This window comes from Prionailurus viverrinus, chromosome B1, assembly GCF_022837055.1.
Source record: "Prionailurus viverrinus isolate Anna chromosome B1, UM_Priviv_1.0, whole genome shotgun sequence".
NCBI lineage: Eukaryota > Metazoa > Chordata > Mammalia > Carnivora > Felidae > Prionailurus > Prionailurus viverrinus.
In genome coordinates, this window is record NC_062564.1 from 117780611 (window position 1) to 117807968 (window position 27358).

A 27358-nucleotide genomic window follows, 5' to 3' on the forward strand; every position below is an offset into this window, starting at 1 on the left:
TTATGCAGTTAGACTATAGTTTTGATGATGATGAAGTTAATAGGTGTATGGTTACCTTATAAGCAAGGGACTAGACTAAGCACTTTGCATACAACTTATTTATCCTTTCAACAGCTAGGCCTTTTGGATTAGGTGTGGCATCTTGACTTTGTAGGCCATATGGTCTTTGTCACAAGTTCTTAACCTCTGCCATTGTGGTGCTAAGGCAGTCTTAAACCACGCACAGATGAATGATTGTGTTCAATAAAACTTCATTTACAGGGCACCTGGGTGGCTCAGTTGGTTAAACTTCCGACTTCAGCTCGGGTCATGATCTTGCTGTTCATGAGTTCAAGTCCCATGTCAGGCTCTGTGTAGACAGCTCAGAACCTGGAGCCTGCTTTGGATTCTGTGTCTTCCTCTCTTTCTGCCCCTCCCCACACTCGCTCACTCGTGCATGCTCTCTCTCTCTCTCTCTCTTTCTCCCTCCCTCCTTCCCTCCCTCCTTCTCTGTCTCAGAAGTAAACATTAAAAACAAAAAACAAAAAAATCCTTCATTTATAAAAATGGTGTTTTGGTGAGCTAAATTTGGCCCATAGGCCCTAGTTTGCCAACCCTAAATTACAATATCTCTATTACCTTCCATTTATAAATGAAGTTAAGACTTAGTGAGATTATGTAACTTGCTCAAAAGTCACACAGCTGGTGAATAAGGATGCCAGTATTTATATTCAGGTTTGCTTGACTCCAGAGCTCATGTTCTTAGAAATTAGCTGTCATAGTGATAATAGTTCCATGTTAGTATGGTGATGTGATCTTTATATCTGTTTTTGGTTTGGAATTAGGCCTTTGCTCTTGAAGTTATTAAATCTACTCATGAATGTTGGAAAGCATTGCTTATGAAGAAGTGTGATGGAGGGGCTATAAATTGGTAAGGATTTGTCTCTTCTATGTAATGTTATTTTATTATTAATTGGTACTAAACAGCCATATAATACTATTCAATTTGATTTTTTTAAAAAGAGAATTACAATTCTTTTTCATTTAAAGAATACTCATGAAACACCAATATGAAAGCATTACCAAGTGCTGGGTGGACAGCATGAAACTGGGAACTGACATGGTCCCTTTTCCCAAAAGATTTATAGTTTAGTGGGGGATATTGTTGAGTAAACAGGCATTTAATTATAATACGTTGTGATATGTGCAAAGAGGGAATAAATAGCGATTTTTCAATATGCAGACATGGTTGTTTATGTGTAAACACCACATCATTTCTTGATGAAATAGTACAAAGCCTTTTTATCCATCATGATCTGGGTCACTAGCTGATTGATTACAGGGAATCAAACAACAGTAACAGATGTAACTCAAACATTTTATTTTAAAACATTTAAATGTGTACTCACTCATCTTTGGATATAGGGCTAAGACCTTTTCTATATAAGTTCCATATAGATTATATATATAATCTAGTGTAATATAGAATAGAAAACCAAGATAAGATCCTCTAATTCTTAAACTCCTTACAGTTAAAAACCTTCATAGGTTTTTAAGGGTCTTTTTTCTAACCTTTTTACAGTTTTCTTACCCACATCTACTTTGACACCAAGTTATTATAGTGAGTCACCTTTATTGAGGCTTTTTAGCCTTACTAGTTTTTAGGGCCTGCATAGTATTCATAGAATCAGTTCTCTTTCCACATCCTCTTTTTCAATAAGCATAATTACTGCTTAAATTATGAAGTAGTAATAAAGACAGCTCTTATAAACAGGTTTAGAGACAAAAACAACTGACTTTTGGCAAGCCTAACTACAGAAAGCAAACACACGTATAATCCTGTAGAGTACCCAACTCCACTGTCCCCTTCTCCGAATCAGGAGAAATTGGGAAGCCATTCACTCAACAAACACTGATTTGAAGATCTGCGACCAGGGAGTGTGCTGGTTCCAGGACTATTACTGTGACTACAATAAATAGAGTCTCTGCCCTTTTGGAGCATGAAGTCTGGGAATCAAGAGAGACATTAAAGAAATCATTAGAATACAGTAATCACATGGAGTAAAGAATTAGTCTCAAGATATATTTTATCTATGTCATCAAGAGACTCATCTTGCCTATGACACGAATGCTTAGGCATTAACCTTCAGGTTGTGTTTCTTTGTAAGCTCGAGTAACATTGTCAACTCCTTGATTTTCTCCTTTCTTTCTTCTTAACCACTTAGGCAGATCACTCCTTTTTTTTTAGCAGAGTCTTAAAATCAAGTGATTATTTCTAATTTAAGTAGTACAATTTATTAACAAAACTGGGTATAAGTGAATGTCTTCTAGTCCTGACTATCCTAGTAATTAGTAGACTGAGCTATTCTTTATGATATTCTAAGTCATTCATTCATGTGGTGAGCTCCTGTAAAAAGGGTCTCTCACTGTCCGAAGAAGTATTTGCTCACTGTTTACTTTCATCTTCTTCCTCATGGTACTTTTGGAAAAGTTTTTGCAGTCCTTTAGGGGCCTGTGTGTTTTCCAGGTTCCTCAGCTACACAGGTAGAGATTACCTCTGGTTAGTTTTTCTGTAGCTTGATGTCATTCCTTCTGTGCTGAGACTAATTACCTTTTCTCTGAGGGTAATTTTATTTCTACTCTCTGGAGTCATTTTGCTGTAGCCTCCTAGGTGATGATAAGGATTACCTTAACAACAGGAGTCGACATTTATTGAACTTTGTACTATTTTGCAAGTTCGAAGTGTTTAGTATGTGTTACCTAATACAACGATCCTGTAAGATGTGTATCATTGTTTCCATTTTATACATGACGAGATTGAAACCACATAGAGATTAAGTGATCTAAGGTCACGCTGAGTGGGAGAGCCACCATTTAAGCCAGATACCAGACTTAATGTTCTTGCCAGCTATATTCTACTTCTGTCTTTTCAGAGAATACAACAAAATAAATCTTTTTTTAGCTTAAAAATTTTCAGGGTATACATTTCTGGGTATAAATTTTATTCATGTAGGTAATTTAAAGTTAAAATCTTTAAATTTTAATTTATTTTGGCCATTTTTTTCTTATTTTTATCACCACTTGATTGTAAAAATGTATTCATAGTAGCTTTTATGTCCTGTCTTAATGAGTTGCTTCTTCCTCTTAATTCCTTAAAATGTACACTGTTACTGATTAGCATATATACTGATTTACAGTATATTTTCCCTACTCAGTTGAGTGTAGGCCCACATTTTGTTACCCCAGCATTTCTGTCACTATATCGTGCGTAATAATTACCTAGGAAAACTTGGAAAATTCAGATGCATTCGTCTCCTTTAAACCTAGTGAATTAGGGTCTCTGAGGAGTAGTGTCTAAGAATCTGAATGTTTTAAAGCTTCCTACCTAGGTGCTTCTGATAAGCCTCTCTGCTTAAAAACCATAAAGTCTCAACTTCTCATAGAAGAGCAAACAAGGCCTAGTCTAGGATTTGGTCCCTGCTCTCTGTCTGGCCTCATTTTCTATCACTTCTTGCCTCTTATTTTCATGTTCCAACAACTTAGAACCACTTGTCACTCCACAGACACCATGCTCTGGTTGACCTCTAGGCCATTCCTCATGCTGTTACCTTTGCCATGATTATCTTCTCATTTCTTGAACTAGCTAACTTCCTCATCTTTTTAAGATTTAGTTTTGACTTCACTTTCTCTAGGAAGCTTTCCCTCGTAGCCAAGCTGCCATTATACTGTGCATTCCTTGCTTCCCTGTGTCCTTTTGTTATTACGCTTACCAGTTCTTAACTGCGTGGTTTATGAATTTGTCTCCTCCTCTAGCACGTAGCTTCCTCAAAAGCACACGAAGAAGGATACCTTATTCATCTTTCTCTTCCTAATGCCTGACATGTGCTAGCCACTCAGTGAATACCTCTTGGAGCAAATTGTTGACTAATATTTTAAAACCAACAGATGTTTGTTGTTTTTCAAATCTAGTGCTACTCTTCTGCTTCCAAGATCCCTGCATTTATTAAATTCTGTAATTGATACTCTGAGTAATCCTCTTCTTCACAAGAGGTTTGGTTGTTATTTTGGGTTTTTTTTTTTCCCATTGCTTAATATTTACTCTGAAAGCTACACATTCTTTTAACACAGAGAAGTTCATTATTTCTGTTCTTCCCTAAAGTCACTTTCCACTGTGTTGCAGGAGAAATAAAGTTTTTTGCCGTTTGAGTTTTACTCTTCAGCCCCTCTTGCTCTTTCTTAAGCCGTGGCTTATTTGCCTTATTTTTAAGAAATCAGAAATGTACTGTTCATTTTGCCAGTTTATTTTATTTCATTAACCATTATCTATTCTGACCCATCTAAATTTTTCAAATTTTGGCTGATTCTCAGATGCTCTTCTAGAGCATCTGGGTTTCTTTAATTTAGTTTTTAATTTAATAATTAATTCAGTTTTACTTACTTGATTCAGTTACTTGTCCTTTATTTACTCAGTTGTTTTATATTGCAACTCCTTTCTTGTTTAATAAATCTTTGTGGTACTGTCAGAATTATATTTGAAAAATACAAATGTGATTGTCATTGTTTGCTTAAAAACTTCTCGTGGCTCCCTTTGATCATAGAATCCAATCCTACTCTTCTATGTATTAATATGTCTAGACCTACTTTTCCAGCCTCATGTTCTGTTTCCTCCTGTCTCCTGTTTTTCCTCCATGAATGCCTGCTCATTCTTCAAGGAGCAGTTTAGATGCTACCTCTACAAAGAGTTGTTATTTGTTTTGGGCAAGATTACCTGTACCCTCACATCACTGCTGTACACACCTCTGTGTAGAACCTGGAGTGTGTTATTATCTTTTTATGCTGTGAATTGAGGTTGTATCATGGCACTTAGTGTCAGGACTTGCCACTGGTGGTTTAAACATGCTTACTGAATGAATGAATATATATATATATATATACACATAATTTATATAAATATATATTATATATAAGTATATAAAAATAATATATAAATCTATATTATATATATATACATATATATATATATAATATTTATATAGATTTGTTCTTCCAAATTGTTTAGGTCTTAAAATTGTTTCATTTTACTTTTCTAGAGGAAGGTGTACCTGATCTATATATGGGTAGCTATATATATAGCTTTGTATATAGATTTACTTCAATGTCAGTTTTCTTCTATAGACTCTGGAGGTTGTGGTTCAAAATCATTGTCGTTCTTATCTCTTTAAATTAAATTTTCTCTTTTTTTTCCTGACTACTTTGCTTGAAAATGAAAGGCCTTGACAGATCTGTATCCTGGACACTGTCTTTGGGGATTCTCATGAGTGTGTGCCTTTGTCTGCCTTGAAGAAAATCATTTTCTCTTTACTAAAAAGTTCCATATCTCTGGCCTTGTAAATTTCATCTTTATATGTCTGCTCTTTATGTGCAGGTAATTTTCTGTTTCTGTATCTTTTTATGTAATCAGTTATTTTGCGCGATTATGTATCAGTACACCTTTTTATTATTTTTAAATGCAGTTTGATTTGTCATCCACAGCATTTTTGGTATTGCTGATCTTTTCTTCTAATGTCATGTCTGCTTGTTTTGGTCAGCAAGATTGCGTATAGGCTATACAATTTGTGTAAATTTACAACAAAATACTTAGTATCTTACTGTAAAAAGGAAAGCAGCACATTTTTCTCAGTCATTATTTTAAATCTCATTTATAATAGATACCTCTAGCTTAGTCATCCTTCAAGTGATTACACTGCTTCTCTTGCAGGCCACATTCATAGTTTTAAGACTAAAAAGAACCCTTAATGTTCTAACCTCCACGGGAGCTCGTTGGTTCAATACTGTATCCCCAGCATCTAGAAATGTCCCTAACACATAGTATAAAAAAAATTCTTTGAATCAATCAATAAATATGAATCAGTGTTAACTCTTTTTATAGAGGGGCCAATTTAGAGGAAATAAAAATAAAAATGTTTCTTGATAACATGCCTTCAAACATTCAAAGTATTTTAAATCCTGGGGGAAATCTATTACAACCCAGATTATATACTTTTTTAACTAAGAGAGTGTCCGTGAGGAAGTTGGCACTATTTTTAGCTAACCAAATGCTACTATAAGAGCCTGCTGGAGAAATAGTAACAAGAGGCTTTATGGTCTCTCATCTTTATGTTGTCTTGTACGAATCTCTCAAGTCTGTTTGTATACCTCCCATTTCATTATTGAGCAGTCATACTAATCATTTGCCCAAGGCGAAAATGGCAGAGCCTCTTGGCTTTCCTCAGCTCCGTTGGTTACTTGTCAAGATACTGTATGAGAGATATTTAGAAAGTTATTCAAAATTTTAAAAACTTACAGAGTTGGCTTTAATATTGTCTGTTTTTGCCGTTTCTGTTGATGATTTGCTTTGTTGAGTGGAGGGTTACTTTATTTATTTTTGTATTTTTCTAGATTCAGTTTTATTTAAATCCAAGTTAGTTAACATATAGTGTAATCATGATTTCAGCAGTAGAATTTAGTGACTCATCACTTACAACACTCAGTGCTCATCCCAGCAAGTGCTCTCCTTAATGCCCATGACCCATCTAGCCCTTCCCTCCACTCAATACCCCTCCAGCAGCCTTCAGTTTGTTCTCTTTATTTAAGAGTTAGAGGGTTTCTTTAGAAGTAGGTTATCAAATTTAACATAAAATACCAGACACCCAGTTAAATCTAAATTTCAGAGCAATACATCTTTGTAATATAAATGTCTCATGCAATATTTGAGACATACTAAAAAATAGTTTGATGTTATCTGAAATTCAAATTTAATTGGGGATTCTGTATTTTATCTGGCAGCCCTATTTAGAGAAGTCTCCCCTGTTCTGTTACCATCATTTTTCAGAATTTCCAAAGGTATGTTTTACTTTGGCTTAGTGCTAACGTTAAAAACATCGTATATAGCATATTTAGAATACACCATGCTTCCTTCAGAGGACTAGCACTTAAGACTTCACAGTGTCTAATTTTTTGCCTTGTTCTTTTAAATTTAGTTTTGACATTCTTTAGGGAAATATCTGACTTATAACACCTTCCCTTTTTCATTTTTTAGCTTACTTAAATATGGGCTGTGGAGAACAGAATAAAAAATAGCCTTAAAGATAATGCAAACTTGCATTAAATTTTATTCATGCCGAGAATCCCACATTTTGAGTCTGGATAGAAAAGAGAACAACCACTTACCTGTAATTGCTATATACCCAATGTCTGATTACAGACATTATATAAATAAATAACTAGGCAGATCTTTTTATCATATATATCCCAATGTATTTTTCACAAAGCCATTATAAAAATGTATCCGATAATATATATCTCTTAGGTCCACTTGGGGGACAAATGTGTGTATGTGTTTCCTCTTCTTTAGGGATCTGCTAATTACTTTTTCCTTTGGCTTTAACTCCCTTCTCTACTGCTTCTTTCTATATCCATTTTAATCTGATTTCTTTGATAAAATTTTAAACAATCAGTCTTAATATGTTTGAGAGGAATGATACCTTTGCTTTCATCTAGGAAGTAGGAAATACACAATGGGCAGCATGCTTGTGGAGATAGCATGCATTCCCTGTTGTGTGGGAAGGCTTTGATTTCATAGAGCCTTTCCTGACCATGGAAGGGGCTCTTGTCTTATGCCCTGCTGATCTTCCCTCCCTGTACGAAAACCAAGTTTTCATATCATGTGCTTTCCTGTCACGACTCTTAGCTTAGCCTTCCTCACCTCTCTGAGAAAGAGATTCCATAGCATCGTTCAGTAGCCAGTAACAGTGTTTATCACCTCAAAGGAAAATTCTTCCTTATAGTCATCATTTCATGGGTCAAGTTTGGTGTTTCTTTTCCTCACAAAAGGTAAAGTGTAATTGTGATGTATAGTCTTTTATATTCAAGGAGATTATTTAGATCTGTGTACTATTTAACTAAAAACATATTCTGGAATATGCAGTGCTGGGAGCACTATATTTATAACTCTGCCTGAAAGAATATACAAACATCTCAGTTTATATTCATTCAGGTCCTTTATCACTGGCTGGAAATAAATAACTGGAGTTACACAGCCAGTGTGGGATATTTGGAGTTGGTTTTCTTGTCTGGTAATGCTCATTTTTTATCCTGATTGATAATAACATTGTCTTTTCCTCACCAGCACAAACGTGCAGGTATGCGACAGCCCTTTCCATTGTACTCAAGAGGAAGCGAGATCAATAGTTGAACTGGTAAGGGGCAAAGCATCCTTTAATCTTACAAATGTCATGGGGAAGTCTAGCAGAAATTCTGAAAACTCTAGCAATGAAGTGTATCAAGTCTTTTGGGAAATATGAAATTAAAAAATAACATTAGAATCCATCTTTTTTAATCCAGGGAATTTAAATAAAAAACCTGAAAATCTTTCAGCTTAGTTTTTAAATTGTTTTCTAAAGTACATTAACCACTTAGCCAATTTACTATGATGCTACTTTTCTTAATATCACCAATTTATTGCTTATATGTATTTGCTCTCCTTGTACCATTCTGTTCCCTTGAGTTACCCACCATCTAGTGTCTAAATTGCAACTGGCTGTTGGTACAGGTGCATTTTGGCTCAAGAAAGATGAAACAAGACTGTTTTTCCTTTATTTCCATTTAGTTAGGCCATCTTACAAGCTTTCCTTCTAGCTAAGGTGATATCTTGGATTTTTACATGTCTGTCTCATTGATAAGGCTGCCTGGAGGCAACTGAATTTATTAGGAAAATAACGGCTTGATTTAGAGACCACTAAATAAGAAAATTCATACTCAGATAATTAAGTAATATTGCTGTATAAAGTGTGTTCAGGAGTGGTTTATAAACTAAGCTTTTCTTTTTTTAATCTTAAACTACTTATGAGCTAGAAACTAGTGAATTTAGATCTTTACTTCAGGAACATCAAAAAATGTTTACCTACTGTGGCTGCTTTGAATTTTTTTCCCCACTAATTCATCCTATTTAATTAGTACCTGCTATGTGCAGTGAGATCCTAGGTACTGGGGATTCAGCATTAAAGAAAAGATGTGAAAACGTCTGCCCTTGTGTAGCTAATATTCTAGTTGAGGAAATGGATAATAGATAAATGCACAAGTAAAATACTTGTGTATTGATCCTGAACAATGATCCTGAACAGTATGGGAGTATTGGGAGTGCTGACCCCCCTGCATACTTGAGAATTCATGTATAACTTTCGACTCCCCAAAAAGTTAACTACTAAGAGCCTACTTTTGACCAGAAGCCTTACTGATAACATGATTAGTCTGTTAACGCGTTTTGTATGTTACATGAATTGTATACCGTATTCTTAGAATAAAGTAAGCCAGAGAAAAGAAAATATTACTAAGAAAATCATAAGGAAAATACATATGCATTTACAGTATTGTACTGAATTTATTGAAAAAAAACATCTGTGTGTAAGTGGACTTGAGCAGTTCAAACCCCTAATTGTTCAAGGATCAACTGTAGTGTGTCTGAATGTAGTAAATGCTATTATGAAAATGAGCAGGTCAGAGGGGATGAAGTTCCAGGAGCAGATTGGAGTTGGAGTTATTAAAAAGAGACAGGGACAGCCTCACTAGGAGAAGCCAGACATGAGTCAAGATTTGTAGAAGGTAAGAGAATGTGCCGAGTTACCATCCGAAGGAAGAGCATCACAGTCCATAGGCCCAAAGGTCATGAGACAAGAGGATGCCTGATATGTTTAAGAACTACTCAAGGAACCACAGTGACTAGTGGAATAGAGTGAGTTCAGGGGAGATAGGAGGTGAGATCAGAAATGTTTACATCTGGGGGTGAAAGTGGTGGTAAATTATTATGAAAGACCCTGTAAAATAGTCTGTAAAGAGTATCTTAAGAAATTTGTTTCTTATTCTGAATGACATACGGAACCACTAGCTAGTTTTAAGCAGAGGAATAATGGGATCTGACTTAGCTTTTGACCAGATCACTTGGGCTGCATGGGTGAGAATAGATTGGAGTGAGGGAAGGGAAGATGAGGGAAGCCGTTGTAGTAATGCAGAACACAATATCAATTTATTTTCTCCAAGTTTTCAATTTTGTATATAAGCAGATTGCATTCTGAACTTAGTTCTCATCAGTATACTTCTTTAATGAGAAAAATAAAGGAAAACAAGAAACTTTTTATCTTTGTCCATGGAGTCTCCCTCACTCATCTCAGATTTTAGGGCACCTGTGTGGCTCAGTCGGAAGCATCTGACTTGATTTGGGATCAGGTCTTGACCAACTGAGGTCAATTAGGAGCCTGCTTGGGATTCTGTCTCTCCCTTGCTCTTTGCCTCTGTCCTGCTCACACTCAAGTGCACACTCTCTCTCAAAATAAATAAATGAACATTAAAACAAAGTCAATTGCATTTTAGTTTGGGATTTATAAATAATAGATATAACAGATTCTTATCTTAAAATTAGCTGCAAGATTAAAGTTTCTATCTTACATCCTGTTTTTTAATTGTTTCCTATATTAGTAGGAAAACAATCCTTTTGGGGAAAAAAATTGGAGGATATGGATGTGATCTAGATAGTTAGGTCTGAGGAACAAGATTAGAATTCAGAAACATTAACATCCAGCTTTAATTACATGGTCTGGTAACTTTGTTGTGCTTCATAATAATGAAGAAAGAGAGTGCTATACTGATTTTTCACTGAGATCACCACAGTAGACAACCAAAATGCAAGAAATCAGTCTCTCTTCACTACCTCTAATGGAACGTATCATATATGGGATTTCACCATTAAAAACGTGGAAGTCAGGGGGCGCCTGGGTGGCTCAGTTGGTTGAGTGTCCAACTTCGGCTCAGGTCATGATCTCGCGGTCTATGAGTTCAAGCCCCGCATCGGGCTCTGTGCTGACAGCTCAGAGCCTGGATCCTGCTTCGGATTCTGTGTCTTCATTTCTCTCTGCCCCTCCCCCGCTCACGCTCTGTCTCTCTCTCTCTCTCTCTCTGTCAAAAATAAGTAAACATTAAATTTTTTTTTTTTTAATGTGGAAGTCAAAGAATTGCTCTATTAGCAGCATCTAGTGATTCAGGAGATTAGATAGTACTTTCTTGTGAAGATTTTATTAATTTGTAATAATGAAATTCTTTGTAGTCAAAGCATTTTGACTTGGCATTTCATCTCTTCAGAACCACACTGAGATGTTTGAATCATAATTATTCCGGTATATATTCCAAGATCTCTCTATTTTGCTATATACTGAACATTGCACTGATGTCAAACCAAGTGTTTCTTTGGTTGCTCAAAAAAATTAAGATGTTCGAGTTACCCATCAAACTTCATCATATTCTGACCACAGCAGTCCTGGAATTGTGTGGAATCAAATTGTAACTCCAGAGTTTATTGGCGGGCTCAGAATGAATGAACTCATTCTAACAAGCTTAATCAACAAGATCTATATTGATAGACTATTCAGGATCAGTTGATTAGGTGAGATTTTAGGATAAATTAACTGCTTTGGTGAATGGATAGTTTTAAAATACAAAAAAGAAAAAAATGGATTAAACTTTTGAGTGATTAACAGAACTGTTGCAGGAAGTATATACTTGTGAATATGTATTGAGCACAATTTAATGTAGTAGCATTGAGACCAAAAAAAAAAAAAAATGACCATTAAGTTGTCACCTGACAATATGTACAGATCAGTTAGAAAAAATATTGTCATTATTACCAAGGAAAAATAAAAGCCAACAACCTGATGAGTATTATGTGGGAGCATTTGAAAAACAAATTGGAAAATATCTACAGCAGTCGTTTGCCATGCTTAGGGCAGAGATCTTAAGGGTAGTGGCTCTGAGGAAGATGAGAATAGAAATGATCAAAAGAATTATGGGATGTTGTTTATGAATATAGATGTTTGAATGTATTATAATCATGAAAGGCCAAGCTGTGTCAGAATGAGGATGTTGTGCAGATCTCAGTGCACTGGGGATCTTCAGAGGCAGAGAGCACTGCCCTCTTACTGGGTGTCCAGGCCACAACGTGGGTCTCTGACAACAGGACTAACGTCCTATCACAGTTCAACCACAAGACCATCCAGTTGTGTGTTTTGGAATATTGTGTCAAGCGTTTTTTAACATTTATGTGACTTTACAGCCAAAAAATACGGGATTCCTTCCCAATTCTTGAGGACCATGTGACTAGCAATTGGAGCTTCATTTCCAGGAGCAAGGTGCAGAACATTTATAGGGAACAGATGTGTGTTTGTATATGTATATGCATACATGATGTAATTTGTCTTTCATATCTAATATTAGTTGCTATTAATGACAGCTTATTTGACTACTGGGATTTAAGATACTGTTTTTAGGATCCTTTATGTAAATATTTTTTGAAAATATGTTGAGAAGATTGAAACAAAGTTTACAAGCTTAACCTAACAGACATATGTTATTACTCAGTCCATATATATAGTACATGTGGACACTTTTAAAAATTGAGTATTAGCCCACAAAGCAAGTTGCAAAAAATGACAACATTCTCTGTCTACAGTAAAGTTACCAATCAGCTATGAAAATATTAAAAGAAAAGAAATCCAAATCCATATGTTTGGAAACTAAAACCACTTCTGAATAAGTCATGCCTCAAAGAAATGAATTATAAGAAATTATAAAATACTTAAAGTTGAATGACAAATGGGTCAGTATATGCCAAAGCTTGTGCAATGCAGCAAAAATAGTTTTTGAGAGCAGTAAAATGATATAGCAGAAATGAAGAAAATTGAGAGACTAAACATTGAACTCAACAGTTACTCTGTTCTTTTTCTTATCTTTTAATATTATAAGAAAGGAAATTACAGAGTAGAGCAAATATTTAATGAAAGAAAACAGATAATGGCAAGGATCAGTTAAAAGCTGGGTTTCTTTCTTTAAGAATAATAATATAGGGGCACCTGGGTGGCTCAATTGGTTGAGCATCTGACTTTGGCTCATGTCATGATTTCATGGTTCATGAGTTCAAGCCCCACATTGGCTCGCTGCCGTTGGCGAGGAGCCCGCTTCAGATCCTCTGCCCCCCTACCTCAGCCCCTGCCTTGCTTGCACTCTCTCAAAAATAAACATTTTTAAAAGAATAATAATATAAACAAAACTATTATAGGAAGAATGATGAAAGAGAAGCACAAATAAATATATCAAGAATTACAGACAGAATTATGGACATAGGAGATACGTAAATAATCAGATGGGAATACTGTCAGATGCTTTTGGCAATACCTTTCTAAACAGATGAATTGACAGTTTTGTTGAAGATATAAATTACCGATATTAAATCAAGGTTCAATGGAAAAGTGCAAATAGAAAAGTATATGTAACGAGTTAAAAACTAGAAAACGAATACACTTACAACAGTTATAAAGAATAGTTAATTATGAAAATGGCAGTTTCTCCCATATTAGTTAATGAAGTCAGTTTATTTTCAGTCAGAATCCTAATTGGGTTTTTAATTGAATTTGACAGGATGATACTGAAACTTATATGGAATAGTAAAGGGCCAGCAATAACGTGGAAGGGATTGATAAATTTAAATGAAGTTAAAAAAAAAAACAAAAAACCTGTAAACAGTTATAAGAGACCATAAAATAAGTTAAAACATAAGCCATTGATTGGGAGAAGATATTTGCATATAAATGACAGAAGATTTAACAACTTGTTCAGATCAACAAGAAAAAACCTAGTCAGATAAAAATGGGCAAACAATATTAATGGACAGGTCACAAAAGAGGCTTCTTAAATGGCCAGTAAACCTGTGAAAATTTGCTGTATCTCACCAATAGTCAATGAGATGACGCTAAGACACAATACAATTTCATGGTTCTCAGGTTTGCAAACGTTTAGAAGTCTTATTTTCCAAGTGTTTTTAAACAAGTGAGGAAAGGAGACTTCTCATACCTGTTGATATGTTTGATGGGAATATAAATTGGTACAGCTACTTTGAAGAGCAATTAAGTCATTGTAAGTAAAGTTGAAGATACTTATAATCCCCATCAGAAATTACCCTTCTGTGTACACATTCTTTAGAGACACTAATATGATCAGATGTGGGAAAATTGGAAACTGAATAAATGTCTATGGATAAAAGCTGGGTAAATAAACTATAGTTTATTTCTGTGGTGCAATACCATGCCATAGGTGAAATAGGTAAATTAGAACCATGTGACTGCATGGATAAAACCTGAAAGTGCAGTGTTGGGCAGAGAAGCTTTTGCAGCAAGGCATACATAGTTCATAGTATGCAAAACACCCAAGGCAGTACCATATGTTTTTAATGAATACAGACAGATATGGTCTTCACATTTTAGAACCATAAATAAGAATACTAAACACCAATGTTAGCATGGTGGTTAGAAGTTACTTCTGAGAAGGAAAATAAATATCTTTATTTCTGATGAGTATGGAGAAAAAGACTTCAGTTGTAAAGTTTCTGAAATAATGTTACTATTTTAAAAGTGTAGGGAGTAGGTATGTGTTATGTCTTCATTTTTTGCATGTTTGAGGTATTCATAGCTTTAAAAATTTGTATGCCTAGGAAAACAATAGAAAAAATTAATGAAACTAAAAGCTATTTTTTTAAATGATCAGTAAAATTGATACATCTTTGGCCAGAATGATCAGGAAAGAAAAGAGAGAAGACAAGTCTTCATTGTCAGGAATGAGCCAAGTGACATCACTGCTGATTGTGACAGTCATTAGGAGAATAAAAGGAAAATACTGTGAAAAACTTTACACCAGTAAATTTGACAACTTTGATGAAATGGACAGATTCCTCAAAATACACTGACTACCAAAATTCCCTGAAGAAGAAATAGGCATAAACAAATTAAATGGGTACTTAAGAAACCTTTCCATAAACATAACGCTTGGCCTAGTTAGCTCCCACTACTTTTATTCAGCATTATAGGTTCTAGCCAGTGCATTAAAAAGAAGAAAAAGGCATCCAACTTGTAAAGGAAGATGAGGTGAATGTCTCTGTAGAATGTTCAATAAAATCTACCTGAAAGCTACTAGAATAAGTGACTTTAGCAAGTTTGTTACAGGATACAAGATCACTATACAACAAACTATTATATTTGTATATGCTAGCAATGCACAACTGGAAACAAAATAAATACATTATTTATAATGGCATCAAAAATATGACTGGAAAAAATATGTGAAGAACCTGTGACCTATAAAGCATTGCCAACAGAAATCGGAGAACTAAATAAATGGAAAGATATATTTATAGGTTGGAAGATGCAACATTGTTGTGTCAGTTCTCCTCAAATTTTGATCTATAAATTCAGTGCAACATCAATCAAATTCTAATACACTTTTTTTTTACAAATTAATAAACTCATATATATATATATAAATACCAGAGACCTTGAATGAACAACCTTATGAAGAAGAGAGTTGGAATAATTTCCTTTTTTCAAGATATTTTATAAAACTACAATAATCAAGAGAGCTGAGTAATGGGGTAAAACTAGACAAAGAAATGAATGGAATTAAATACAGAAATAGACCTACATGTATGTGCACAACTGATTTTCAAAATGATAATCTTTTAAATAAGTAGGATTTGAACAGTTGGTTATTCCATAGGGTACCAAAGAAACCTCACTTCAGTCCATACCTTGCACTTTATATGATAATTGTCTAAAATATATCCTAGTCCAAAATTTAAAACCTAAAACTATAAACCTATTTTGATCTTGGGTAGTTAGGCAAAGTTTTTTAGATATGGCACTAAAAGCATAACCTGTTTTTTAAAATGGTAAATTAGATTTCACCAAAATTAAAGTTTTCTGTTCTGTAAAAAATACTCTTAAGAGAATGAAAAGAAGCCACATACTATAAGAAAATATTTGAAAATCATATACCTGATAAAGGGACTTGTATTAGAATAAAGAACTCTCACAATTCATTAATAAGAAAATAAACCATCCCTTCACCTCCAAAGGAAATGTGCAAATGGTCACTTTACCAAAGAAGACATACTGAAAACACATGAGATGATGCTTAACTTGACTAATCATTAAGAAAATGCAAATTAAAAACCACAGTGACATGCTTATGCACACTTTTTAGAATAGCTAAAAATTTAAGAGATTGGCCATCCCAGTTGTTGGCATGAATGTGGAGGTACTTCATAGTCTGCTGGTTGGAATGAAAAATGATACAACCACTGTGGAAAACAGTTTGGCATTTTCTTGAGAAGTTAAATATCTACCTACCATATGATCTAGCCATTCCACTTTTAGATATTTACCCAAGAGAAATGGAAGTGTATGTCCATACAAAAACACTTATACACAAATGTTTATATCAGCTTTATTTGTAATAGACAAAAACTCCTGGAAACAGCCCAAATGTCCATCAACAGATGAATGGATGGATGAATTGTGGTATTTTCAGAGTGTATGTTAAGCATGGGAATACTGCTCAGCAATAAAAAGAAATGAATATTTGATCTGTGCTATAACATGGCTGAGTTTCAAAAAAAATGTTGAGTGAAAAAAGGCAGACATACATATATATATATATTATATCATACCATTTATATACAATTTTAGGAAATGTAAATGCTAATGTATGATGACACAAAACATCATTGGTTGGAGAGTTTGGGAGAGAGCCAGGAAGGAAAGATGTTACAATTTCTCTTACAGGGACAGGAAGAAATTGGGGATGATGGTGAATATATTTATTATCTTGATTGTGATAATGACTTTATGAGTGTGTACATGTGTCAGAACTACATGCTATAAATATAGTATGCACAGGTTGTTTCATGTCAGAGTTAGTCCAAGGAAATTTTTAACAGGAAAAAAAAAAGGTTTGTTCTGGAGTCAGGCTGTCTAGGTCCAAATCCCAGGTCTTTCACTTATAACTTAAAGCAAATTATTTAACTTGTTTATGCCTGGTTTCTTTATTTATAAAATGGAGCTGCTAATAATATCTTTCTTACAAGAGTTAGTGTAGAGAACTGAATGAGATAATCCGGGTAAAATGTGAAACAGAAAGTATTCAATAAACGTTGATTTCACTGTTACTTGGCATTAATGTTGTTGAGTTAAATTGACCACATAGAGAAAAATCCCTTCTATTCCAGCCTCTTGAGTATTTCCAGTGTTATACTCCCTCATGGGATAGCCCATTCCATTGTTGGGTATTGTAAAGGTCATTGTGACTAATATAAATTATTCAGTGAGAATTAGTCTTATATTCAGAGACTTAAACAGGAAGAAGAGGAGGGGGAAAGAGAAGAAATTAGTTTCCACAATATAACAACTTATTCTAATACTTAACTACTTTTCCCATCTGGGAATTTTTACCCAGAATTCTCCCACATGCTTTTATTTAAGCACTTTCCTTGTAATCTGCTCTCTGAGGAAATGGATTGGGGAATGTCTGAATTGGGTAATTTGTAAGGTTTTTAAATATTTGGTGACAGTAGTCATTTTACTGGGGGAATAAAAGAACTTTGTGAGGTGGCACACGCAAACTCAGTACATGTAGGGCGACAAAGAACCACACTCATTGTTAAAGAAATTCCTAGACCTGCCTCAGACCCTCTACACCCTGGTAGCCATGGGGATTAAAATTCTTAGAATCTAGGATTCAGGGCAAGGAGAATAAGCACACTCCTGCTCAGTTGCAGGGGCCCAGTCTCATGAGACTGTGAATCTTTAGCTCATAGGAGTGATGGAAAGCACTAGAAACTTCTGGAACTGGGACGAGAGAGTGCCTCTCAGAGAAGTCTTAGCAGCTGCAGTGTTTGTTTTTGCTTTCACATGGCCAGGTTCCCCCTAAAAGCAGTCTCAGGTAAAGCTGGAGCACACAAAGCTTAGAGATGGCAGTGGTGATGGTTCATGGATGCACAATGAGTAGTACTTGGAAGGAGAAGGAGAAAGGGGATTTTTCTATTTTACTTAAAAATATATTCTCTCTAGGGGCGCCTGGGTGGCGCAGTCGGTTAAGCATTCGACTTCAGCCAGGTCACGATCTCGCGGTCCGTGAGTTCGAGCCCCGCGTCGGGCTCTGGGCTGATGGCTCAGAGCCTGGAGCCTGTTTCCGATTCTGTGTCTCCCTCTCTCTCTGCCCCTCCCCCGTTCATGCTCTGTCTCTCTCTGTCCCAAAATAAATAAAAAACGTTGAAAAAAAATTAAAAATATATTCTCTCTAAAAAATAAAAGTGGGGCACTTGGATGGCTCAGTCAGTTGAGTGTTCAGCTCTTGATTCCGGCTCAGGTCATAATCCCAAGGTTGGATGCTCAACTGACTGAGCCACCTAGGTGCTCCTGGACAAGAGAAGTTAAAATAAAATCAACCATTTTGTTAGATTCTAGCCAATTACATACATTATTGAAAGGGAGAGGCAGTAGATTAAACTTACACGACTTAAAATACTTCTACATTTTGTCTCTGGATAACTAAGAATTGGTCATATTTTGCTGGATTTCTAAAGCAAAAATCACAAAAGGAATATAAAAGTAAAATTAATGTAGAGCAACTGCCCTATGAACTTTGGAAACATAATTCAACCAAAAACCCTGTTCTACCTGAATGAAAAACCAGGCACTTTTTTTCCCTTTAATTTTGAACCCTTATAATAATAAAGTGAAAGAATATCAACTCATACAGTAAAAGCACAATTTTATATTGTTTCAATCAGTGTATCGTGTTAGTCAGTTTGAACAAATGTAACCTGGAATGAAAGATGCTCGTAGGGACCTAGTGGGCTTTTTAGAAGGAGAAACACTAAGTACAGAGCAGTTTTATTAATGGTTCGTATCAACCCAAAATATAGTTTATGCGTGAATAGGGATAGAGGCTAGAGTGAGCTTTCTTTGATGGGTCAAAGAAAAAGACATACTTTGGTAATGCAAACTGTAGATTAGTTGGAAAGAAATCAAATATACTAATATTCATGAGGAAGTATTTTTGGAGTGGGAAAAGGGGAGAAGATAGTATTTTGAAATAAGAGTATAAAATAATACTCTTTTGTGGAGAATTTGTACTGGATTATTAGAGGGTGCCCACATTTTTCCAGTAAGTAACTGAAAATCCTTTGTATGTTTCTAACCATGAAAATGTAGTGATGGGGACACCTGACAGAATTGGGATTGGGTCAGTTTTAGGTGCTTCTCTTAGTTACTCCACTTCCTGTAAGAAGGTGTAGTTTGTTGTCATGTTTATGAATCAGGAGGCCATTGACTAGGTGAAGAATTAAATAGTAGTGGCTGTGTGTCATGCATCCCTTGTTGTTTTCAAACTTAAATATCCATCTCTCTTTTGGCATGAGTTAACAATGGAAAAAGGTTAAAAAAATGACCTTGAAACTATAATAGTTCTTATCTCTGAGTTCTAGACTTGGGATGTTCATTTTCTTTTATACAAAGCTTTGTGCATACTGAATATTTTTACGGACCAAGAAATATATTTTAAGAATGAAGAAATAAGAGGGCACCTGGCTGGCTCAGTCGGTAGAGCATGCGGCTCTTGATCTTGGGTTTGTGATTTCAAGCCCCATGTTGGGTGTGGAGATTACTTAAAAGTAGAAATGATCTTTTGAAAAGAATGAAGTTATAAGAACATTCCAGAAATTATTTTTAAAATAAAATGGGATGATGTTTCTGCTAGAGTAGTTTGTCCATTTCTTTCCTGAGTCTAATGAGGAGTTACCTAAGTGTTCTATTTTGTACAGGCATACCTCCTTTTATTGCAGTTCACTTTATTGTGCTTCACAGATACTACATCATACTCATATTGAGGTTTGTGGTAACTGTGTTGAGCAAGTGTATTGGTGCCGTTTTTCTAAAAGCATTTGCTCACTTTGTGTCTGTGTCATATTTTGGTAATTCTCACAATATCTCAGACTTTTTTTTATTATTACATTTGTTATGGTGATCTGTGATTAGTGAACTCTGATATTACTCTTGTAATTGTTTTGGGGTGCCACAAACCACACTCATATGAAATGGTGAACTTAATGGATAAATGTTATATGTGTTCTGACTGTTCCACTGTCTGGCTGTTCCCATCTGGCCCATAGAGAGGCTTTTCTATTGCCTGAAACACAATATTGAAATTAGGCCAATTAATAACCCTACAGTGGCCTCCAAGTGTTCCAGTGAAAGGAAGAGTCTCACATCTTCCATTTTAAATCAGAAGTTAAAAACGATAAAGCTTCATGGAGAATGCACATGTTGAAAGCCAAGACAGGCCGAAAGGTAGGCCTCTTGCTTCATAAAATTAACCTAATTGCGAGCACAAAGGAAAAGTTCTTGAAGGCTACTCCCGTGAACAACCAAATGATAAAGCAAAACAGCCTTATTGATGAAACAGAAAGTTTGAGGGGTCTGGATAGAAGATCAAACCAGCCACAACATTCCCTTAAGCTAAAGCGTGAACCAGGGCAAGGCCCTAACTTTTCTGAATTTTGTAAATTCAGAGCTGAGGAAGCTGCAGAAAAAAAGTTGGAAGCTAGCAGAGGTGGCTTCATGAGGTTTTAGGAAAGAAGCCTCTCCATAACACAGAAGTTAAAGGTAAAGGCAGCTGCAACATGTTACCCAGAAAGTCTAGCTAAAACATGAGAATGGCTACACTAAACAACGGATTTTCAGTGTGGATTAAACAGCCTTCTTTTGGAAGGTCCTGCCATCTAAAACTGTCATAGCCAAAGAGGAGAAGTCAGTGCCTGGCTTTCAGAGTTTCAAAGAATAGGCTAATGGAGCTGGTGACTTTATTGCCATCCCCCACATCTTTCGGCCCTTAAGAATTAGGCTAAATCTACTCTGTCTGTGTTCTGTAAATGGGACAACAAAGCCTGAATGACAGCACGTCTGTGTACAATATGGTTTGCTGAATATTTTAAGCCCACTGTTGAGACCTGTTTAGAAAAAGACTTTTCAAAATATTATCACTCATTGACAATACACCTGGTCCCCCAAGAGTGCCAACAGCTATACAGTGAGATTCATGTTGTTTTCGTGTCTGCTGACACAACATGCACTCTGCAGTGCATGGATCAAAGGAGTAATTTCGACTTTCAAGTCTTAAAATTTAAGAAGTACATTTCACGGGACCTGGGTGGCTCAGTCAGTTAAGTGTCCGACTCTTGGTTTCGGCTTGGGTCATGATTTCACAGTTTCATGAGTTTGAGCCCCACATCTGGCTCTGCACTGGCAGCCCGGGAACTGCTTGGGATTCTGTCTTTCTGCCCCTCCTCCACTCAGGCTGTCTCTCTCTCAAAATAAAAATAAAACTTAAAAAAAAAATTTCATAAGGCTGTAGCTGCCATAGATAAGTGGTTCCTCTGACGGATCTGGGCAAAGTAAATTGAAAACCTGGAAAGGATTCACCCTTCTAGACATCATTAAATACATTATGATTCATAGGAAGAAGTCATAATTTGGAAGAAGTCGATTCCAACCCTCATGGATGACTTTGAGGGCTCAAGACTTCAGTGGAGGAAGTAACTACAGATGTGGTAGAAATAGCAAGAGAGCTAGAATTATAAGTGGAGTTTGAAGATGTGACTGAATTGCTACAATCTCATGATAAAAGTTGAATGGATGAGTTGCTTTTTATGGATGAGCCAAGAAAGTGTTTTCTTGAAATGGAATCTGTTCCTGCTGAAGATGCTTTAAAGATGGTTGAAATGACAGTAAAGGATTTAGAATATTACATATATTCAGTTGGTAAAGCCAGGGGCAGGGTTTGAGAATACTGACTCCTGTTTTGAAAGAAGTTCTACTGTAGGTAATATGCTATCCAAACAGCATCACATGCTACAGAGAACTTATTCATGAACGGAGGAGTCAATCAATGTGGCAAACTTCGTTGTTGTCTTAGTTTTAAAAATTGCTACAGCCACCCAAACCTGCAGCAACCACCACCATGATCAGTCAGCAGCCAGCAATGTGAGGGCAGGTCCTTCCACCAACAAAAAGACTGACTCGCTGAAAGCCTAGGTGATAGTTAGCATTTTTTCTCAGTAATTTTTAAATTAAGGTATGTACATTGTTATTTTAGATACGCTATTGCACACTGTATTTTAATAGACTATAGTGCAAACATACTTTCTTACGTACTAGGAAATCAGAAAATTCATTTGACTCACTTCACTGCAGTATTTGCTTTATTACAGTGGTTTGGAACCAAACTCTCCATGTCTCTGATGTACATATGTATATCATACGTTTTCTTCCCCTGAAATGTTTGGCAGCTCCAGCAAGAAACAGCTGCCCATTCTAAACAGGAAATCTAAACAGCTAACTTTCCAACAAACTTTGTGATAGATGTCCTGCACTGTTGATTGAGCATTCCAATTTCCAAGAAATAAACAGGTTACTCTGTTTTATAATCTGTGTAGTAAAACAGAGCCATCAAATCCCAAGGGCCTACTCTCAGTATAATTTTTATACTGTGGTGGTTTTTACATAAGTTTTTACATAAGTTCTATCATCCTCAAAACCAACCATGATTAAGCATTTTCTCTGTGCTAGGAAGGTGAATAGAATTTTTGTTTTTTTGAAGTACTTGGGAATCTCAAGGAGGTTTTACATGACATTATACAGAGGTCTTCTTTCTTTATTTACATTGTTACCTGATTTTTCTGTGACCGAAAATAAAGCATATTTGATTGGCCTTTTTCGTAAAGAGTAGAGAGAAAAATAACTTGAAACCATTTATGATTCAGGAGAATATATTAAGGTTCTCCAAAGAAACAATAGGATATGTAGATACATGTAAAAAGTGAGTATGGAGGCTTAACAAGTCCAAAATCTGAGTAGGCCAGCAAGCTGGAGACAAGAGGGGAGCCAGTGATGCAGGGGAAGTCCAAAGGCAGTTCGCTGGAAAATTTCCTCTTGCTTGGGAGGCTGGTCTTTTTGTTCTCTTCACACCTTCAACTGATTAGTTGAGGCCCACCCACATTACAGAGGGCAGTCTGCTTCACTGAGAGTTTACCAATTTAAATGTTAATCTCAGCTAAAAACACCCTCCAAGGTAACACATTAATCATTACAGGGACTATTTTAATATTGCTGAAATTTAAGTTTTTCTTCCTTACTGACTTGATCTTAGTAGTACCCTTATACCTAAGCAAGGAGAGCCCTACTTTGCATTCTGCTTTGTAGAGGGTCCTGCTTTGGCCTTCATCCAGTTACATCCCTCCCCACAAGACCAGGGGACCATAGTTGTGCATTCACCAGGAGCCAAGCGCCCCCGTTCCGTACCACCCTCTAGCTACTCAAGACCCTGGAATTCTTTGCCCAGGTTGCTACAAGCCTGTTCCTACAGCCTCTGTGGGCATTTCCCCAGGTCTGTGCTCATTCCTTTGTGAATCATTTGCTTGCATCATTTCTGCAGGGGCCAGTGGGTGGCTGTTTGGAGGAAGGGAGTGTGTAGGTTTGTGGCCTGGAGTTTCTGTCCTTGCACAAATGAGGCCCTCAATACAGACTGGAGCCTGAGGAAAGAGAGAAGTGGGGTAGGCTGAGGGCCCTGTGCCTCTCTTCCTTACTCGGCTATGTTCAGGCAGTCTCTGAGGTGTCTAGAATGCCAAGCAAGGCTTCCAAGTCATCACAAAAGTATATTTATCAAGATAATAGAATGGAACATACTTTATGTTCAATTTATCATTTTGTTAGCTTGATTTAGAACTTTTAAGTATTACCATGTGTGGTATGTGGTCTTCCATTCGTACCTTTGCCCCAGACCTCAAGTGTTAGAGGCAGATCTTTCCTACTTAGGATGAGCAAATTCAGAGAATTAGAATTAGAAGTTGATTGTTAAATTTGAAATCTGAAATGTGTTACAAAATTTGGGTAGTGATTATCCCTAGGGGAAAAGAGGTTATGACTGGGGAAGGGCCTGGCCTATTCCATTTCTCGACTTGGGTGGTGACTGCATAGATGTTTATCCTTGGGCTTTGTGCATTCCTCTGTGTGGATGAGGGAATCTCTCAATAAAACAAGATGAAAGAAAAAAAAAAACTAAAAAATGTATTGTTCTTAATTATGAAAAAAATCTGGTATCTCAGAAAAGCTTTTCTTTCAAACTTGTCTATCACAGATTATACTGCATCTGTTCTAAAAATCTTGGCCCAGTCATGGAAATGAACAGAAAAATTAATTTAAATGCTCTGGAAGACAGCTAAATAAATTCCACAATGTGTGTTTGTGTGCCTGACGTATCCATGAATGTGTGTGTTGGGTTTGCGTCCCCTAGTCCTCGGCCAAAGAAACAACTGAAAGGAAACCTCTCTCTCTTCTCTTCACATTCTCAGTAGTTCCCATGGGTTAATGAGAAAAATATTTTCGAGCATGCTTTTTCTGTTTGACTCTGAGTTTGTGGTTTGTTTATCCAAAAGAAGAAGCAGTGATAATTAAAGGCAAAGAGAAGTACTGCCTTTTTTCAGGTTAGAGAACCGTTGCTTGTAAACTTTGTTGTATAGTTCCATAAAAATACAAAACAAAACAAACGTTCTGGGCGTAGTTTCCACATCTAAATATTCATAACAGGGATTCATCTCTGTCTTTATCTTTCAGGTGTCCTCGTCACTGAATAAGGAAAGTAATGAAGAAGGTATGGTATATTTTGGTTCTTGAGCTAGATGTGTTTATAGTGGTGGAAACCAGACAAAAAAGCACAATAGATTAATTAAAGTTATATAAGCCAAGTAAAATAACTTTTTTAAATAGTCACTAAAATTTTCAAATGAAATCATTTATTTTGTAATTTAAAAAAATGAAAAGGAGCACATTTACTGCTTTTAGGCTAGACAGTAGTTTGATTATGTTAGCGACTTTTGGTGAAGTACTGAAAGTTTTCAGGTAATTCTGATAAATTTAATGAGACTCCAGGTAATCTGAATTTGGAAGATTCTTTTAATTATCTTGTCACCTTAATGAATCATTCATTTTATTTATTTTTTTTTTTAATTTTTTTTTTCAACGTTTATTTATTTTTGGGACAGAGAGAGATAGAGCATGAACGGGGGAGGGGCAGAGAGAGAGGGAGACACAGAATCGGAAACAGGCTCCAGGCTCCGAGCCATCAGCCCAGAGCCCGACGCGGGGCTCGAACTCACGGACCGCGAGATCGTGACCTGGCTGAAGTCGGATGCTTAACCGACTGCGCCACCCAGGCGCCCCATGAATCATTCATTTTAAATAAATATCTTAAAATCACAGTTTATCGTAGGATGGAAAATAACTATTTTTTCTTGCCATTATCTGAAGCTGTTTTGAGAAACAAGTAAAAATGTTCTGTAGTAAAAATTTCAAAATACAAGCATAGACACATATCATTTGTCTTTGAAACTTTGCAAAATTTTTGGCCCTTTGTTTTAATATAAAACATTAGAAGAGCATTCAGCTCGCAAAATTGGAGGAAAAATGAGAACTGTTTACTCTGTCAAGTTCTATGGTGTTTAGAAAAGAACAAGTCCATAGACATTTCATGGGAAAGCAAGCTATATTCCTTATATGGGAAACTAACAGATTGTTTCTCTGCAATACTATTCCATTTTTTGGATATTTGACAAGCAGTCAAATTTTACCATACAGGGTTTTTTCCCTAGACCTTTCATGCTGACGCTAGGGCACTAACTTCTGTGTTATTCAGTAGAGACTAAAATGATCCAGGAAAATGTAGGAAATAAAATGGGAAGGCTCCGGAGTGTTTAGCCCAGTTTTATATAAGGCTTGAGCCAAATGAGAGAACTTGGGATTTAAAGGGGAGTAACTTTAAATAGGGAAGTGTGTCATAGCAAGCTCATGATTGTTTTTATCTGCCTAAATACTTCCTCAAGGTGTAACTGAAATCTCTCTTCCCTCCATCTCTCCCTCTCTCCCTTGCTGTTTACCCCTTCCCTGACACCCCCTTCCACCATTTCAGACACAGAGCAAGTATGGCACTTCCTTGGCAAGTGACTGGAACATTTGAAGTTCTGTCATCAAGATTCCAATCTCCGAGGACTCCACGACTCCCTCTCCCCAAATGCTAGAGACCAGCAGAGCTATGAGAATTCACTGACTTCCTGTTAAAACTTCATTTTTTTCCTCAACTTCTTTTGAGATATACAATATGTAAATAAACTGAAATTTTTGAATTATTTGGGATATTTATTGGTATGAAAAGAAGATTTTGTTTAATTTCATAGCAGAAATTTAGAAGCAGTGAGTTTTGACTATACTAATTTCTGGGTTCCAAAGGAACCCAACCATTTTATTAGCTTTATTTCTATGGGTTAATGTAGAATTTATAAATTTAGTAAGTTAATAGATTTGTATAGATATTATTCTCATTTTCACACCATATTATCTTTTTGCAAGTTGCTGGTGGAACCTTTCTTTAGCCAACCTGTGTCCTCTTACTAGTCCTGTGTACGTGTTTACATTTATGAAAGCTCTTTCCTGTAACTTAATATTTTGGAGGGCCTAAACTCTCTGAATCTCAGGCCCCTTAGTTTCAATTCTCATCCCTCTGGTGATGACACCCAAATCTACAAAAGAAGCCCAGGTCTGTCGTCTGGGGTCTCTGTTGGATGTCTCCTCAAATTCCTTCAACCCCTCTGGTCCGGAACTGTACTCTTATCTTCCCGGGGCCTTCAGCAGTGGAATTAACATTCTCCTAGCCCCCCACTCAAACCCTTGGAATCATATTGAACCTCCCTTCTCCTGTCTTTGTTGATAAAGATCATCTAAATGTTGCTTTTCCCTCTCCATTCCTTTGTACCCACACTGTGCTGGATTTCCTATCAGGTCACTTGGCTCCATTTACCAGCTTCCCGGCTCTTCTCCATGCATCCCAGACCGAGCCCTCTGCCTCGGCCTCACTGGCCTAGCTCCACTTCATGCCCTGTTGTCTCCTCAACATGTTGTTCTGCCTCTGGCTTTTCTCCTTTTCATACCATCCTCCACATTTCCAGTTATTTTCCTAAAGCATAGGTCTTGCCCAGTTATATTTTTCTCGGAATGCCTTCAATGGGGTCTCCATGTTCTGGAGAATAAAAACCAGACTGACTTCCTCAGGAGTCCCACCCTCCAACCACGCCATGCCACTCACTCCTCCCCAAGCACATCTACTGTGTTCACACACTCCCTGTTCTGTACTTCCCTTGCTGATCCTGGTCACATCTTTTCTCCCCCTTCCTGTTATCATTATGAGCATGCTGTATTTGCACAATGTGCTTTGAGGTTTACAAAGCACTGTTCTAATAGCTACCATTTCTTGAGCGTCTGTTGTGTATCAGGTGCTGTTTTAGGGGCCCTGTGTGCGTATGCCCTTGTACGGTGGAGAGTGCTCACTTCATACTGAGGCTCTGAGAAGTTCTATAACTTGCTTGAGG

At 36.4% G+C, this 27358-nt stretch overlaps 1 protein-coding gene across 2 annotated transcripts in view; it reads left to right on the forward strand.

The window, feature by feature from the left end:
- The window catches only part of PPA2 (inorganic pyrophosphatase 2), a 91487-nt gene extending 65365 nt beyond the window's left edge, over nucleotides 1-26122 (forward strand). For both annotated transcript variants that reach the window (XM_047856229.1, XM_047856230.1), the window contains 4 exons: nucleotides 825-910; nucleotides 8147-8216; nucleotides 24555-24591; nucleotides 25906-26122. In XM_047856229.1, the coding sequence (XP_047712185.1) occupies nucleotides 825-910; nucleotides 8147-8216; nucleotides 24555-24591; nucleotides 25906-25940 (228 nt within the window). In that variant the 3' untranslated portion in view covers nucleotides 25941-26122. The remainder of the gene's footprint in view (nucleotides 1-824; nucleotides 911-8146; nucleotides 8217-24554; nucleotides 24592-25905) is intronic.
- Nucleotides 26123-27358: the final 1236 nt, after the last annotated feature.